Genomic DNA, 14,595 nt, shown 5'->3' on the forward strand with positions numbered 1-14,595 from the left:
AAACTAAGGTATACTTTAGCATGTGGGACAGGACTAGGTGGGATACCTCTTCTATGAAAGGGGTTCCTACGTCCTCTTTTTAACAGTTATTCAGAACACTCCAATTCCCCACAAACAAGCATTTTGGCATTAGTAAAATCTGGAGGTTTGTACCTATGAAATGTAATTTTTAGAATATTTTACAGAGCTTTATTATTTTTCTCAGAAGATTGGAAATTAATTGTATACCAGATTTCAAAGTAAATAAGCTTGTCCAGTGATAGTGAGAAAAATTGAACATTTTTATTGTAATCTGTTACTCTAGTGTTTATAACAGCCCACAAAAAGTACAGTAGTTGAATTGCTGAAAAAAAACAAACAAATTTTAATAAGGTACCTCATACTTCTTTGTATAGCCTTAGCATAATGAATTATTTCCTTAGTACTCTACTATTTATGTACATCCAATGGTTTTCTCCTCCCATAGCACCGTGGCTCCACCAAGAGCAGGCATTACTCTGTAAGTTAGTGAGCAAGGATGATGATCTATTTATTACGGTTTACTTACAGCTATGATCACACTGGAAACACACACATGCACATGCTAACAGTGTTGAGCCAGAGTCAGGTTACTTAAGCTTAATGAAACAGTTGTCGTGTAGGAGCGAATCAAGATTTTGTTAATGTTTATTCTAGGTGCATTTGGTTTACAATCAATAGCAGCAATTTTTTCTTAATCAGTTTGATAATCTTGCTAGCCCAATATGCCGTAAATTACCTCCAGTGTGATTGTAGCATGGGTTATTGCTTGCTGCTTACTGTTGCAGTTAAATGTGTGATTTCAGTGTTATGATCTAGAATGACTGAGAGCACCAGTTTGCTTTGTTTTGTATACAATAAATAGTTTTAGGTTGTGTATGATCTTAAAATCTTTTGTAACTTAGCATGTACATATTTTTACAGGCTTATTATGCTCTTTTACGCCATTAAAATGTTTCATTGTTAATCGCTTACCATCTTCAACTAGTACCGCTTCAACAATTACCGTTTTATTTTACCGGAGTTGCTGTTTTTGCCTCCGTGTTTGAAAGCCAGTTGGCCTATTACATGTTTTTATACTTCTGCCATCTCTTAAATGTTTGAATAAGTGAACATGATTGGAGGTGCCTTTTGGTCCTCACAATATAAGGCATTACTCTCAGCTCACATTCCAGGAACCCATCTTGAGTCCCCATGCATGGCAGTAAAAAAAAAGCTTTTGAGACATGTTTCCTTAAGATTTAAGTATGCTTCTGTCAACCGACAGTGATTTAGGCTCCTGGTTATTAGTTGACTAATATGAATTGCAGTTTTGGGGGGGAGAGGGAGAAAAGAGAGTGAGGGAAATTATAAATTTTGGTGGTCAGTATAGTTATTGCCATTAAGAATGAAAGGGCCTTGCTGAGGAAATCCTCACCATATCAGAGCTGAAGATCTCATATATATGATATTCCACAGGGAACAGTTGTTTATTTCTTTATCAACTTCATGAAAAGTGATGTAGAATGCCTTTACAAAGTGTATTGTTGATGACTCAAAGTTTGAACTATACTATCAGTCACCCTCCACAATTGCCAGTATGTACTTTCAGAATGAACTTGATAAAGTTCTGTGTTTCTTTGTATGGAAAGAAAGCTCGTATTACTGTAATGGGGTCAAATTTAAATTGGTTAAAACATAGAGTGTAACTCAGTGTCATTGTGCAGATGGAAACATGCCTTGTTCACTGAAAGGACATGAAATGCTGAATAATTTAAGTCTCCCAATATGGTCACCCAGATGTTAAAGAACAATAGAAATCACATCTTATAAGGCCTATGATGTGAAACTTAATACTAAAAGCTTCATGGCCATCAAAGCTAAATGTATTAATAAAATCAATTTCAACAGAGTCAGACACATATTAGTTGTTAAGCTTGTCTACAGTTAATCTTATATTCTAAAAAAAAAAGTCACTAGCACTTAATTGTTTCCTTCATGCATATTAGCGCTCAGCAAACAGATGTCTAGCTGTAAGGTACTGATTGACAAGCATAAAACAAACATTCCAACATCCGTAGATAACACTTGAGGAATAGTGATTAATGTTTACTTATTGCAGTCTGCACTCATGCTATGTTTTGAAACAACCTGTTATTAACATGCATTCTTACAATGATATATATTTTGTATGCAACACTTACAAAGCAGAATTACTATTCTTATAATCTTAGGATTGATATATTAATTGTTTTTCCTTTATTATATGAATGTCTGTTAAATAAGTTAGTAGAACATGAGATGTCAGAATGTAATTAGTTTTATTTTTGTTTTTATTTTAAAGCTAGGTATTGGTTTATAGAATACTGTGATTTTTAAAGACTTCAGCTCTTAAGAAATTTAATATGATGCAGTTGTAAATGATTAAATAAACTTTAGGAAGTCTTAGAGTTAAGACACATCTTAATCTTCCCAAGTAGAGATAAAAATATTCAGGCTTTAAGTGGAAAGGAAATATTCCGAAATGTGTTATATTAAAGTGTATATCTAAGAGATTAAACCTATATTTTGGAAAATACCGTAATACGTTCAAATTTTACAGCTATTACAAAGGATAGATAATGTTATTTCCCAATAGCATTGAGGATGTTACTTTTTCTAGCTTCATGTTACACAATCTTCTTTATTTAATTGAAGAAAACCTTTATTTAATTTATAGATCACTTATTGGAAAGCAACAGGCATTCTAGGATGCATCATGCTATTGTAATCCTAAATGATGTTTTATTTTGCATGGCTCAGAGATATGCATGTTAAGTCTGTGCTTTTGTGACAGTTCTGTTGGAAATGTTTGTCAATTGAAAGCTTTTGTTGTTTGTTGGAGTTTTAAGAAGAGACCATTGTTTTATGAAATAAAGTGTTTCATTGCATTTTTTGTGTAGTGCGTTATAATGTTTTGTCAAGAGTGGTTTCATTTCGAACATTGTTTCATAGGAAAGATTTAATTACTGTGTTTTTTTATTTGTTAGAAAATATTGTATTTGCACTTTGTCTTTTCATTTATTAGCGAACGCTGTAGAAGTGATTTTTATAATCCAAAATAACTTTTTCTTCTTTTTTCTTTTCCAGCCAATATGTTTGGAAGTGGTGGTTTAGGAGCCTATGGGGCCGCGGCAGCAGCAGCTGCTCTTCCAGGGTGGGGAGGTCTGCCCCCTGGTTTCCCTCCCACCAGCTCAGCTGCTGGCCTGGCTAGTTTGGCAGTGGCACAACAAGCGCAGCAGGCAGCTGCACTTGCTAGTCTCGGCCCTGCTGCTGGTGAGTAGGGGTATTTACTTTCAGCTTCTTAAGAACTGGAGGTGAAACTATATTTCATGTGATTTCTGTTACATATTCACAAACTGAACAGAAAATGGATTGGCAATTCAGGTTTTTGTTTTAGCTGTGACTTATTAAGTTTGGTATTTTATTTTTGTCAATGCACTTTGTCAGTATAGTATACTTATTGTAACAGTTATAACTTGGCTGTATTGATAGTTATTTTAATATATATTTATAAATCAAAATTGTTCATTTTACCAGATCATTCTTTGTATTTTTAAATCTCTTCAGTCATCAGAATAGAATTGTGTGGCTATGTCTGAGGATTTGGCTGTGTCTGAGGACTCAGAATAGAATTGTGTGGCTGTGTCTGATTCAGGAATTGTGTGGCTGTTCTGAGGACTCAGAATAGAATTGTGTGGCTGTGTCTGAGGGATTGTGTGGTTGTGTCAGAATAGAATTGTGTGGCTATGTCTGAGGATTCAGAAATTGTGTGGCTGTGTCTGAGGATTCAGAATAGAATTGTGTGGCTGTGTCTGAATAGAATTGTGTGGCTGATTCAGAATAGAATTGTGTGGCTGTGTCTGAGGATTCAGAATAGAATTGTGTGGCTGTGTCTGAGGATTCAGAATAGAATTGTGTGGCTGTGTCTGAGGATTCAGAATAGAATTGTGTGGCTGTGTCTGAGGATTCAGAATAGAATTGTGTGGTTGTGTCTGAGGATTCAGAATAGAATTGTGTGGCTGTGTCTGAGGATTCAGAATGGAATTGTGTGGCTGTGTCTGAGGATTCAGATTATAGAATTGTGTGGTTGTGTCTGAGGATTATTGTGTGGCTATGTTGAGGTGTCATTGTTGGCCTTTTACTGATTATTTATAAGGTGTCATTCTTTTACTGTATAACAATTTAACGATGACCAAGCTATGACATCATGTGCAATCAGTAATTAAACTTCATTATCAGATCATTGTCACTGTTTTGGAATGAGAGGTAGATGTGGCATTTATGCCAAAATCTGTAAGCTGCTAGGTCAGTTTTCATCAGCAGTTGTTACCCCTTATATTAATTTTTTTCAGTATCTGTAAGGTGTTGTGTCAGATTTTACCAACAGCTACAACTTTTTGTATTTATTTGGCCCATGGCAAACACATTAGTGAATAGAGGACTTTAATGTTTTATAGCAGAGTTGGTACAGATTTTGCATTTTGAGAACACCTGTATGAGTTAATGTAAAATTCTGTTATTATAAAAAGAATTAAATTCTTAAGATGATGCATGAGTAAAGCACTTGCCCAGAATTGTGATATACATGAAATTATAACTACAGTAGTTGCCAGAATCTACTGAAATAAGATTTTCTTTATGTCTGACCCTGTTTAGGGCAAAGTTGACATAAAAACGTTAACATTGATGATGATGTTATTTTCTTTATCCCTTATTTCAAGCAGCGTACCAGGACAGAGCACTAGGAGGTGAGGAATTACTTTTTCATTTTTTTTTTCTTTTAGTCAAGGTGAAGGTTAGAACACTTGAAGTAACACTTTAGCATTAATATTTGTTTCATCACAAATCCATTGCTGTAACATTTTGCCCATTTTGCATGTTATGTAAAGTTTCAGAGATCTCATTCCACTGTAGAAGATACAAGCATGTACATTTAATGGTGAAATTGCCAATAAATATGTTTTTACTTGAATGTAACATCTAGATTGCTGTACATAATGACTAATGTATTCAGGAGATATTGCATTACATAGCTCTTGAAATAAAAGTTGCTCATTATTGCTTAGTTCAAATAGACTGTACAGAGTATGGTTTTTCTTAAAACATGTCAGACTAAGGACTGATTATTTATAGAAAAGAAGTTACTGTTTGGCAGATAGTGAAATGAGTTTTAGTAGGAAAATTAAATGGATTTCTTTGAGAATATTTTTCTATGAACAGTTGAATTTTGGCAAGGTTTCCTATATGTTAGAGTGCCGTTTCAACTGCGAGACCCAGTTGTTGAGGGGGATCCCTTTAATCTCAAACCCCTGCCATTCTTTAATTTTCTTCTGAACTTTTGAACATTGTAAAGTGGGGTTGTCATTGAAGCAAAATAAAGTGTATTTAGTTATTTCTGTGCATACTTTTGACATTACTAAGTTACAGAATTGTTAAGAATTACTCTAGTTAATCTCTCATAATACTTCTTCCCTCAGCCTGGTGGAACTTGGCTGGGATGCAACAGATGGAACTGCTGTCTCGACTTCAGGGAGGTTTAGGCAGCGGTTCAGGTGGCGCAGCAGCCGCTGCTGGTGCAGCTGCTGCTGCTGCTGCTGCTGCAGGTCTAGGAGGTTTTGGGGGACTTCATCCTGAGCACCTTATGAACCTGGAACTTCTTCAGGCTCAACATGGTAAGCACACTTTCACTGTTTGAGGATTTGTTGAGGATTGTTTTGCTAACTCACTATAACTTTGAGCATCTTTTGAACTTGGAACGTCTTCAGGCTCCTTATACACTTGAGTTGTATAAGGATTCATAAAGAAAACATTTTGATAAAACAAGATAACTTTAGAATAGAGTGGAAGTTGTAATTAAGCTTTCACTGTATGTACACTATAAGGATTCGTAAAGAAAATGTTTTGATAATGTAGAATACTTTCAGAATAGAGTGGAAGGTATAATTCTTCTCAGATTTACAAAGAAATAAAATGTAGAGTGAAAAGAATAAAAAATTTTGGTTTCTAAACGCTGTATAACTTTAGAACACAGTGGAAGTTGTCAGTCCTCTCAGATTGTCAGAGAAATAAAATGTAGAATTAAAAAAAACTATTTAGAATTGTTTGTTTTGAAGATTGTAGGCCATGACTTTCATCTGGGGAGATTCAACTTCTTTCAACATATGTTACAGCAGCAGCAATGGCAGCAGTGCTGAACACCAGTAAGGCCTCCACTAGCGGCAGTTCTAAATCCTCGAAGAGTTCGAGTAGCAACAGCAACCACACCAGCAGTTCTGCCAGCAGTATCGCCAGCAGTAGTAGCAGCAAGGGGATCACCAGCACTCTCAGTTATAAGGGCTCTGCACTGACAACCACAACCACCTCATCTAGTAGGCTGCACGACAGCAGTAGTAACAGCAGTCGGTCCAGTCTGGAGATCAGTCGCCTAGCATCCTCTTCACACTCCTCGTCTTCCAGTTCCAGCAAGTCTAGTTATCCCTACAGTTCGTCCTCATCACATCGTTATAGGTAGGCGGTGTAGGGGTGATGTGACTATGAAACTCTTCAATATTTTAAATGAGAATATGTGAAAGTGAGATGGCTAGAGTCTTCTTATTTTACATATGATTAACCTCTGGAAAGGTGCAGTCAGCCAATTGCTGGGATATTTCATAGACAAAAGTATCCTTCTTTCATTCTCTCGTATGATTATTCTATTGTTGTAAAGACCCCTTTCTCCTTTCAAACAAGGTTCGCCACAACCCCACTCAGTGTCTTGGTGACCTGACACCACCTTTGTAAAATACATTGTAAATAGGGTGTGAGGAGAGTATTCCTAGTAAAACAGTTTAAAGGTGTTGGCATTCTTGTCTTTATATAAGAAATAAATCCTTGCATTTATTTTTTTCATTCAAATAGTAGTACAGTGTATTATAAACTATTTAATTGCTGTCAGTATTCTTAACTCTATCCTGTTAGGAATAGAAATGATAGGATAAGATTAGAGTTGTCATAGTAGTGAAATTGCTTGTGATATTAATTGAGCCACTCATATCACATGGGAAATACCCCAGGGGAAATTTTAGAATGCTTTTGTTGTATTAAATAACTGAGAATTATGTTAACTGGATCTTTCTCTATGGTAAGAATAATGAAAAGAGTCAGTGTTTACATTAAATAGGCAGAAATTAACATATAGTAAGTTGTTACAGAGTAAAGTGGTTTACTGTACTCATAAGGTTACATTTTTCCAGTAAGTTGCTAAATTGCCTAGATATGTATTGAATAAGCTAAAGTTAATCCATGCGTCATTTAAAATCTTTTTTACTACCAACAGTTCACCAATTCCGGGACTCGAGAGCATTACATCTTCTTCACACCATTCCGATCAGGGCTCTTCGCCAAGTCTCTCTTACGGCATTGCCAGCCTAATAGCTGACAAACACCCGTCTCATAATAAGTCACATCACTCTTCATCTTCATCGTCGAATTCATCATCACAAGCAGAGGTAAGAAGTAAAATTGTTAGGTTTGAGCACTTGACTTTTGAGTGCTCAGATTTTTTTTACTTGGAAATATACCGTATTTTATTTTTCGGTTGATGAACAAGAATTATTATTATTATTATTATTATTATTATTATTATTATTATTATTATTATTATTATTCAGAATATGAAACCTATGCAAATGGAACAAGCCCACAGGGGCCAATCACTTGAAATTCAAGCTTCCAAAGAATATAGTGTTCATTTGAAAGAAATAGCAGAAAGTAATAGGAAATGCAAAAAGAAGAGATCAGTTATTAGAAAAGAAAAAATAAAGTAATAAATAAATAGATAAAAATGTAAGTAAATTATAAAATACAAGGAGAATATCAAGAGAATTATGATATTACTGTACTGTATATGAAATGATGTATCACAGAAAAAGTGTTTCATAGACATAAGTATAAATTTTAATGCTATTTGTCATGACTTCATCTTGAGTTGAGAACTGAGAGCTTTGGAGAGGTGATAAGTCAAACATACAAGCCTAGCAGGTTTTGATCGTCTTACTATTGCCCTGTTCAGTTTAACCAGTGATTCTGTACCATGGTCTGTTTGCTGGGTTGATCATTGAGGTTTTAGAGATTTGTATTTTAAAAACTTTAAGAATGTTTTCAACCACTCTCGTAAATAATGTAGTTGATTTAAGAATGGAGAATAACAAGTTATGATATTTTGTTATCTAATAATTTCAGTTATTATGGCTTAAAACTTTCACGTGTACTGAAAAGGTACATTCTTTAGAAATGCCATAATTACTAATATGAGTTAATACAGAAGTATTAAGAATTTAAATATAATACAAATAAGGTTGAGTCTGATGTATTATCAATGAGTGATTTATGACTTATTTAACTTTTGTATGTATATATATATATATATATATATATATATATATATATATATATATATATATATATATATATATATATATATATATATATATATATATATATATATATATATATATATATATATATATATATATATATATATATATATATATATATATATATATATATATTTTGTGTGTGTATATTGTGTACATTTATAATATTTAATTACAAACCTATAACTTATAGCCATTTTGTTTGTCATGATATTTTCTTCAGATAAACCATCTCCAAAGGAATAAAAACTGTCATTTTCTTCCGTGTAATCTTTGAACCATTGCAATGATGTGTGGTAGGTCTCAACTGTCTATCTAGCTCATTCAGACTTCTAATAAAAGCTTGCCTTCAGCAAATAGATACACTATTTCGTGATGTGGAATTCGACAGAGTGTTAAGATTACATTATCGATCATAGTTCTCTGCATCAGTTCCTCAAGTAGACTACTAGCCTGATGGAGACTGTAGTTCATTCAAGAGATATCAGGAATTAGGATATTGTGCGTCCTAATTCCAGAAATTCTAATAACAATCTGTGCACACAGGAAGGGGATAAACTTGAGAAGATATGTGAACAACTATCCAAGGATTGACACAGTGAAAGCACTGATTCGACCATAAAGATCAGAATCAGAAAATCTTTGTAATATTGGAGGAGTTTGTCCACAGTCAGTGTCCCAGCCATCTTACAACAGTTTCTCATAGGTCTTTGTAACAGCAGGCATCTGGTCTGTACAGGAAGTAGCTTGTCACATTATTTGCAACCTGCAGCAGTTTTTCTGGCTCTGAAAGCCTTCAAGCAATAGGTTTTGGGGAGGATGGTGGCCATAGTGTCTTCATTATGTAATTCTTGATGTACTTCATATGTAAAGCATCAAGGAGCACAAGGTCCGAAAGGTTAAGCCTTCTGGTGGAAGAAAAGCAAGGTGAATATCATTCCAGGGGTTGTGCATCAGAAGGGTAATTTTCTAGTGGACAGCCTCAGGAGAATGGATTAGGTCCCTCCCTCAGAATGAACAGTGCATCTTGATTTATGCAAGACTTTGCATCAACAGTGGGGAATCTACCGATGGTAGGCTATACATCTGATGATCCAAGCATTCTACTTATCTGCTGATTGCTATTGTTGTAGACACTTGAAAACTATATAAGCTGTCTAGAAGGATGCCCAGCCATGTGGAGTGAGACCTTCATCTTTCAGGATTTATCAACTACAGCTTTTTTTTTTTTTTTATGTAATTTCCCCCACCCCCTGTCCCCATTCCAGTTGTCAAAGGCTTGCCACGTGAAGAATGAGCTGAGTTGACAGCGGAGACCTACCAGATCTTACTACTTTAGTGTACCTTATGAGACAGGTTTTCTCCCTTCAGAGAAAGTTTGTCTGAGGAACATTTTGTAACAAACTTAATGCCCAGGTTATAAGTTTGTATTAAAAAATCTGTTTTATTATGTATTTATAAAAATTAGTTATATGTAAATATACCTTGTATCATACACCTAAATTTGGATGGTGACTGAGAGAGATGGCTCATTTCATAATTTGATGAAATCTGGTAAATTTTTTATATCTGTTTTTAACTTCCAGTCATGCTGTAGAATTAAAAAAAGTTTAAAGTCTATGCTAAAAAATTCTTTTGAAAAATTTTGTAATTCATATTCCTGATATATTTAACAAGATCAGTTATGTAGTCTTCAGCAGTACCTGCATTTATATTCCTTTGGTTTAAGGATGATTAAATATTTCCATTAAAATTACTGTACTATATACTTCCTGTAAATTTCATGTGGTCATTGTTAACATCTGGCACTGTGTGCTTTTAGGAACCTTAGCTGTCTCTCTCTCTCTGTAGGTTATGTATATTTCATTTAGACTTGATTGATAATTTCTCCACAATTGTGAGGGTGAAAATATTTTTTACCTTCTCTATACTGGAAGGTATCATTTCACTTGGTGTGCACAACAGCCCTGTCTATTGGATCCAGAATCCAATTTTCATCTTTCTGTATCTTCACACTCTTGTTTATGGCCTAAATTTCATACAGACAGACATTACATTCACTGAAGTCTTTTTAGCATTGTATATTTGTTACATATTTTGCTAGTAAAGTTTTTTTTCTAGTTTATTCCCACTTGGGAGTTTTTATCACTGTAGTATGCATGTGTCCATACATATTACAAGCCTCCTTAGTTTTATTTATGCTTGCGAGCTTGGTTAAGGATGGACAAGCCAAGTGCTGATGAATAGCTGCTTAACTAGTTATGTGGTGGTTGATGCTTAGTGGGACATTTCTCCTGTGCTAGATGCATCCCACATCACACCTGTCAAGTGCTGTTATTCCTTAGACAGTTTGCTGGAAATTTTGACACACTCTTCTGATCACTTTTTTCTGATCTTTTTTGTCTTTCTTCAAACTGGTGTTTTATGCATTTTTCCTTCATTTTGTTCATCACATTAATAATGATATGTATAATTCTTTCTTAATTTGTAGTGTGCTTGAATTTTACTGGGTCTGTGAAGTGTTCGTTGGGTGTAGGAACGACCTCTTTATTGAAATGTCATGCAGTCAGTCCTTGTATGAAATAGCTATGTTGCGAGGATTTTTTTGTTTTTTTTGACATCTTGGATTGTTGGCATCTTGAAAGCATCATTCATTGTTATTGGTCTTCAAGTACTTTACTTTTTTTTTTTTAAGGTTGCTGGTCATGTATTGGGTTGCTTGTCAGTTATCTTTTTCATTACTTTTTGTTTTTACCTCTGTTTTGTTAGCGTTTCCAAGTAGTTCATTGCATAAATGAGATTGCTATTTATTATTATTGTTGAATTTATCTGCTTAGTCCTTGGAGAACTAACCCAGCAAAATCTTGGGGTTGTCTATTGAAGATCACATGTGTTCAGGAAGCAAGGGGAAGAGCCTTCAACCCAAGAGTCAGGCAGATTAGTTTGGTTTTAGAATCTTGTGGAGCTACATGCAATTACAGAAGGACCATGAATAAGGAATAATTACGCAAGGCACAAATCTGTTATCATACAGGCGGTTATCCAGGTTGAAATCATAGATCTACAATTACAAGTTACTCGCTGCCCCCTTACTTTGTCGTTATTTAGTTAGGAGGTTTGCCAAAGTTTTTTGCATGTCTTTGATCTATGGACTGTGACTACAGCAGTTGAGTATGGCAACTGTTTTACAAATAAGAAGGGGACCTATAGTTGTGACCTCTCTCGTCCTTGACCCTCGTTAAATTAACTGAAGCAGCTATTCACCACTATGTGTCATTAACTGGGTGTGTAAGCATAAGTAAAAGTAAGAGGTATGTATCTATGGAACATAAGAATTCTTTTAAATTTTCTTTTTTGATAGACCTGTTTGGAAATTTGTATTTGTATATCACTGTACTCTATTGGTTATGATGACATTTAGGTTTTCAATGTTTCATAGTCTATGGGCACATAAATATCTGGAGTCGAGGGTCTCTTGATTTTTCAAAGACGTTTTTATACTATATGTTTTCTCCAAACATGGTAAAGTGCTTCAGTTTTGATTAGGGAACTGAAATTCTGCCATGTAGATACTTGATTCTACTATACAAATGTCACGTAGATACAAGTCTCAGTACAACTTCTGTTGTTTAGAAGTGCATGTCTGTTTGTTTACAAAGTTTTGATTTTATTTGGTTTGATAGATCTGGTCTAATTTTCATTTTCTGTAAAGTGGATTTACTTATATCAGAAAGTGTCAGGTTACTTGTAGTGACTACTTGAGAGCTGGTAAGTGAAAATAGGTTACATTTTGTGGAATAGTGTGGCAAAGGTCTGTAGCTGTCAAGTGATAAGCTTATTATTACGTGATAAAGTACACATATAAAAGGGATAGATTTTTCTTGATGAGAAGAGGTTTTGGCATTCCGATCATATTCTGAAAAATGTGTTGAGATGCCAAATGAGAGTTCAGTTTAGCGGTCGGTGTTTGGTCATGAATCATAAACAATTTTAGTTTAACTTATGATAACTGCACACACGCACACACACACACACACATAGTTGAAAGCTGAAGCAGTGCTAAGTAACAGCTAACACAGAACCAAATGGTGGCTAAGGCGTGGATATTATCTCTACTACCCTGAGGGATAACCATGTCTCACTTTTTAAAAAGTTGCATTTCATTTCTTCCCATATTTTTGCTGAAAGCAACCATTTGTAACTATTTGCAATTGTGGTTTACCTCTCTTCACGTTGTTATTGCATCTTCATCCCTGGTGAGGCTTAGAACTTTGTGTTAACTACAACAAATGTTCCAGCAATTATATCGCTCTTTCCACTTATTTCCTTCACCTTGGTTGCTGAATTTTACTGGGTCTTACATCCTGCCTGTGGTTCTTTCTATGCCATTTTGATGGAGTCATCCTCATACTTCCTTGGAACATACCCCAATCTTAGTTTCTCCCTCAATGAAAGACCTAAGGTTAAATCTTGGAGGTTTTTGGCTTGGTGCGTAGACCAGAACTCATCTGTTCTGGCTCACTACTTACGAGCTTATAGAAAATTTTTGGTTGTTGCTTGCTGGAAATTTTTCATATAGAATTCTGGTTTTGTTGGCATTCTTAATACAAATGAGTTGTACTTGATTTTTTTTTTTTTTTAAATGTAACTACAAAATTATAGTCAGAATGATGCATTAACTTCATTAGAGAACAGAAATTTAACATGAATAGATTTTTTTAAGTATAATGAAGATATGCAAATTCTTCTTGCACCATGGAAAAGTACTAAAAGTCTCCTTTTAAGATTATATATATATATATATATTTATATATATATATATATATATATATATATATATAATTTATATATATATGTATGTGTGTGTATACATATATATGTATATATATATATATATATATATATATATATATATATATATATATATATATATATATATATATATATATATATATATATATACACACACACACACACACATACATACAGGCAGTCCCGGTATACGACAGGGTTCTGTTTTTACGCTGCGTCATAAACTGAAAAATCGTCGAAAATCGTCAAAAATCCCAAGAAAATCTTACTTTTAATGCTTTGGGTGTATTGAAAATGATGTAAACTGCATTTTTATTGAGTTTTTCATAAAAAAAAACTCCAAATTTTGGTTATTCTGCCGTTTTGGAGCCATATTTCTTCTATCGGACCGGCGTACGATGCATCATAACTCCGGAACATGTGTTGTAAGCCGGGAAATAATTTCTGATGAATATATTTGAAAAGCGTCTTAACCTCGGAACGTTGTAAGCCGGACCCTGTTGAAACCAGGAACTGCCTGTATATGTAATTGTAATAGCCACAATGCCCTCTTAACTTCTCGAATTCCTCTCACTTTTTTGGATACGCTTGTCACTACAGAGCCATAAGATCCAAGCACAAGAAGCTGAAGTGGCTGTGATGTCCGGTCGCGGGAAACCAGTGTCACCATAATCACAAGGAGGTCACATTGCCGACCTGACACGACCAGACATCACAGCCACTTCAATTTCTTGCACTTGGATGTTATGTCTTTGTAGTGACAAGCGTATCCAAAAAAGTGCAAAGAATTTGAGAACTTAAGAGAGCATTGTGGCTATTACAATTACATATGTATCTGGTAAAAGTGACCAGTAGATTCTACATACATATATATATATATATATATATATATATATATATATATATATATATATATATATATATATATATATATATATATATATATATATATATATATATATATATATATATATATATATATTACACACATACATATATATAATATAGTGTTATTTATGTCAGTATTGCAAATAGGAAATTGTAGGAAAAATACAGATAAATATGCAACAATTTCTGTGATTTTTTATCTTGGTCAGCTGCATGATAATTCTCTTATAAGAGCCCCTACTTGTTAGGGTCAGTTATATTAGGTGGTTTAAACTTGTTTTTTTATTTTTTTATTTGGTTCGCTTAAATCTTTACTAAAATAAATGATGTACGTGATCTTGTACATTATGTGGGATGTTCTGAAACTTATTATTGTTTTTTTTTTTTTTTTTTTTTTTATCATCAGTATATCATACGCCTAACTATAAAGGCTGCGTGATCT

The 14,595-nt window shown here is 34.1% G+C and overlaps 1 protein-coding gene across 50 annotated transcripts in view; it reads left to right on the plus strand.

Annotated features, from left to right (window-relative positions):
• tou (toutatis) overlaps positions 1 to 14,595 on the plus strand; it is a 185,722-nt gene that overhangs the window by 111,887 nt on the left and 59,240 nt on the right. For 16 of the 50 annotated variants that reach the window (XM_067093983.1, XM_067093982.1, XM_067093996.1 and 13 more), the window contains 6 exons: positions 467 to 499; positions 3,127 to 3,312; positions 4,761 to 4,787; positions 5,517 to 5,711; positions 6,210 to 6,546; positions 7,355 to 7,526. In XM_067093983.1, coding sequence (XP_066950084.1) covers positions 467 to 499; positions 3,127 to 3,312; positions 4,761 to 4,787; positions 5,517 to 5,711; positions 6,210 to 6,546; positions 7,355 to 7,526 — 950 coding nt within the window. The remainder of the gene's footprint in view (positions 1 to 466; positions 500 to 3,126; positions 3,313 to 4,760; positions 4,788 to 5,516; positions 5,712 to 6,209; positions 6,547 to 7,354; positions 7,527 to 14,595) is intronic. The other 34 variants (XM_067093989.1, XM_067093987.1, XM_067094019.1 and 31 more) reach the window with 7 other exon arrangements.

The sequence above is a fragment of the Macrobrachium rosenbergii genome, chromosome 50 (assembly GCF_040412425.1).
Source record: "Macrobrachium rosenbergii isolate ZJJX-2024 chromosome 50, ASM4041242v1, whole genome shotgun sequence".
Taxonomy (NCBI): domain Eukaryota; kingdom Metazoa; phylum Arthropoda; class Malacostraca; order Decapoda; family Palaemonidae; genus Macrobrachium; species Macrobrachium rosenbergii.